This window comes from Ailuropoda melanoleuca, chromosome 6 (genome assembly GCF_002007445.2).
Source record: "Ailuropoda melanoleuca isolate Jingjing chromosome 6, ASM200744v2, whole genome shotgun sequence".
Taxonomy (NCBI): Eukaryota; Metazoa; Chordata; class Mammalia; order Carnivora; family Ursidae; genus Ailuropoda; species Ailuropoda melanoleuca.
In genome coordinates, this window is record NC_048223.1 from 67,742,592 (window position 1) to 67,743,289 (window position 698).

Sequence of the window (698 nt, forward strand, 5' to 3'; positions counted from 1 at the left end):
GGCCCCGCGCGCGGCGGTCAGGGCCCCGCGAGGCCGGCGGCGGCTTCTGCTCCTCCGCCCAAATGTCGCGTCTCCCCCTACCCGCCGCGAAATCGTCTTCTCGGGAGGCCCGCCACCTTCCTGACTTCAAACGCCCAGAAAAAAATTGGGAAAGTTTACCGCTCGCACTGCGCGCTCTTTTCCCAATTGGAGATAGAAATAAAAGGGAAAGGAAGAAAATCGAGGCGACGTTAGCGCCCTTGTAGATACCCCACCCTCGGCGTAAACGTGCAGTGTCTCATTTCGTAAAAAAAAGAAAGAAAGAAAGAGAAGAAGAAGAAGAAAAGAAAAAGAAAAGAAAGCTGCGCTCTTACCACGTGCGCCGGCCCGCTCCGCCTGCGCTCCGGCCGGTCCCGCGGCCCCCGCGCTGACCACCGGCAAGACGACGCCTCGGAGGGGAGCCCGACTCGCATCTCCAGCCTTGAGTCCGAAAGAAGGGGGGGGGGAGCCAAATTATGCAAATGTGGGTCGTGGCAGCGGGACTCGGGTTACGGCCCCCGCCGGCCTCGGAGGTGAGGCATCTACACGCACGCAGCAGGCGCGGGTGCGGCGACTGCTAGAGCTTCGCCCCTCTCCACGCACTTGGGCGGGCGAGTCGCCGGGGCCGCCCCGCGGCGGGCGCTGCTGCCAACCCCGCCGGCGGCCACCCCGCGCCGCCC

General features: G+C 64.6%; 1 protein-coding gene across 1 annotated transcript in view; it reads right to left on the reverse strand.

Annotated features, from left to right (window-relative positions):
- The window catches only part of EGR2 (early growth response 2), a 6,936-nt gene extending 6,453 nt beyond the window's left edge, over positions 1–483 (reverse strand). Inside the window, exon 1 of the mRNA XM_019795101.2 lies at positions 354–483. Coding sequence (XP_019650660.2) covers positions 354–452 — 99 coding nt within the window. The 5' untranslated portion in view covers positions 453–483. The remainder of the gene's footprint in view (positions 1–353) is intronic.
- Positions 484–698: the final 215 nt, after the last annotated feature.